Source organism: Nelumbo lutea, chromosome 6 (assembly GCF_056320005.1).
Source record: "Nelumbo lutea isolate HS-2025 chromosome 6, American lotus-T2T, whole genome shotgun sequence".
Lineage (NCBI taxonomy): Eukaryota > Viridiplantae > Streptophyta > Magnoliopsida > Proteales > Nelumbonaceae > Nelumbo > Nelumbo lutea.
In genome coordinates, this window is record NC_142689.1 from 35,975,426 (window position 1) to 35,976,530 (window position 1,105).

General features: G+C 50.5%; 1 protein-coding gene across 1 annotated transcript; it reads right to left on the reverse strand.

Moving 5' to 3' along the window:
• LOC148848530 (uncharacterized) lies at window positions 1–1,105 on the reverse strand. Its single transcript, XM_088948742.1, has one exon. The coding sequence runs from the start codon at window positions 936–938 to the stop codon at window positions 261–263; it is 678 nt and encodes a 225-aa protein (XP_088804868.1). The 5' UTR covers window positions 939–1,105; the 3' UTR covers window positions 1–260.

Genomic DNA, 1,105 nt, shown 5'->3' on the forward strand with positions numbered 1-1,105 from the left:
TTCAAAACAAAATTAAACCAGAATTTATATATATATTTTTTTCATTTATACTCCCATTACTAATAAAATTAAAAATGCTTTGCAGCCAAACACAACCTTAATTACAATAACCGAACATCTTATTCAACAAACTCTCATTAAGCTTGCCACTTAGCCACACAGACTCGCTGGACTTATCTTCCTCGTTGCCAAACTATACTGGTTATTGGTAATAAGAAGGCATATCACACTATGACGTACGGAGTCCTGAGGCATTTATTTTATGGGGCGTACCCACCATGTCCTCCACCACCACCACTGCCATATCCACCACCCCCACCACCACCATGTCCCCCTGCACCTCCACCAGCTCCTTCTCCACTGCCGTAGCCACCCCCACCACCTCCACCATAACCGCCACCTTCTCCTCCACCAGCACCATAGCCAGCACCTTCACCTTTACCATAGCCACCACCCAGACCTCCCCCTGTTCCATATCCACCACCGCCACCGCTGCCCCCTCCTCCACCATAACCACCACCATGTCCCCCTCCAGCACCGTATCCTGCACCACCTCCACTTCCATAGCCCGCACCATGCCCACCTCCAGAACCATAGCCACTGCCACCTCCACCACCACCACCACTACCACCATTACCTCCATATCCAGCACCTCCACCTGCGCCACTACCACTACCATGTCCTCCTACGGCTCCACTTCCGCCACCTCCTCCAGAGCCCCCACCACCACCGTAACCCCCTGCAGCCCCACCCCCATAACCGGCACCTTCTCCACTTCCATAGCCTGAGCCACCACCAATGCCATGGCCAGGCACAACCTCTGAGCCTAGACCATGGACAATTCTTTCCTCTACGGTTAAGAGGGCCCTAGCGGCTGAACATATCCCTATACCTAACAACAGAAAGAAAACAATACTAGTAACTCTGTGAATAGCCATGGAAAGTTGTTCAAATCACACAACCATGCATTGGACGAAGCGGTATAGAGAGAGTTGGTATTTATAGGAATAGGAGGGAATACAAAACCGCGTAAGATGCTAAGTTGAGGAACAATGCAAACCCCACAGCAGGGGCACACTCTCTGTCTGGTTTATTTCGTTTCAAG

Excerpts from the sequence above, each read along its gene's own strand:
- LOC148848530 (XM_088948742.1), bottom strand. The coding sequence starts at position 938 with ATGGCTATTCACAGAGTTACTAGTATTGTTTTCTTTCTGTTGTTAGGT.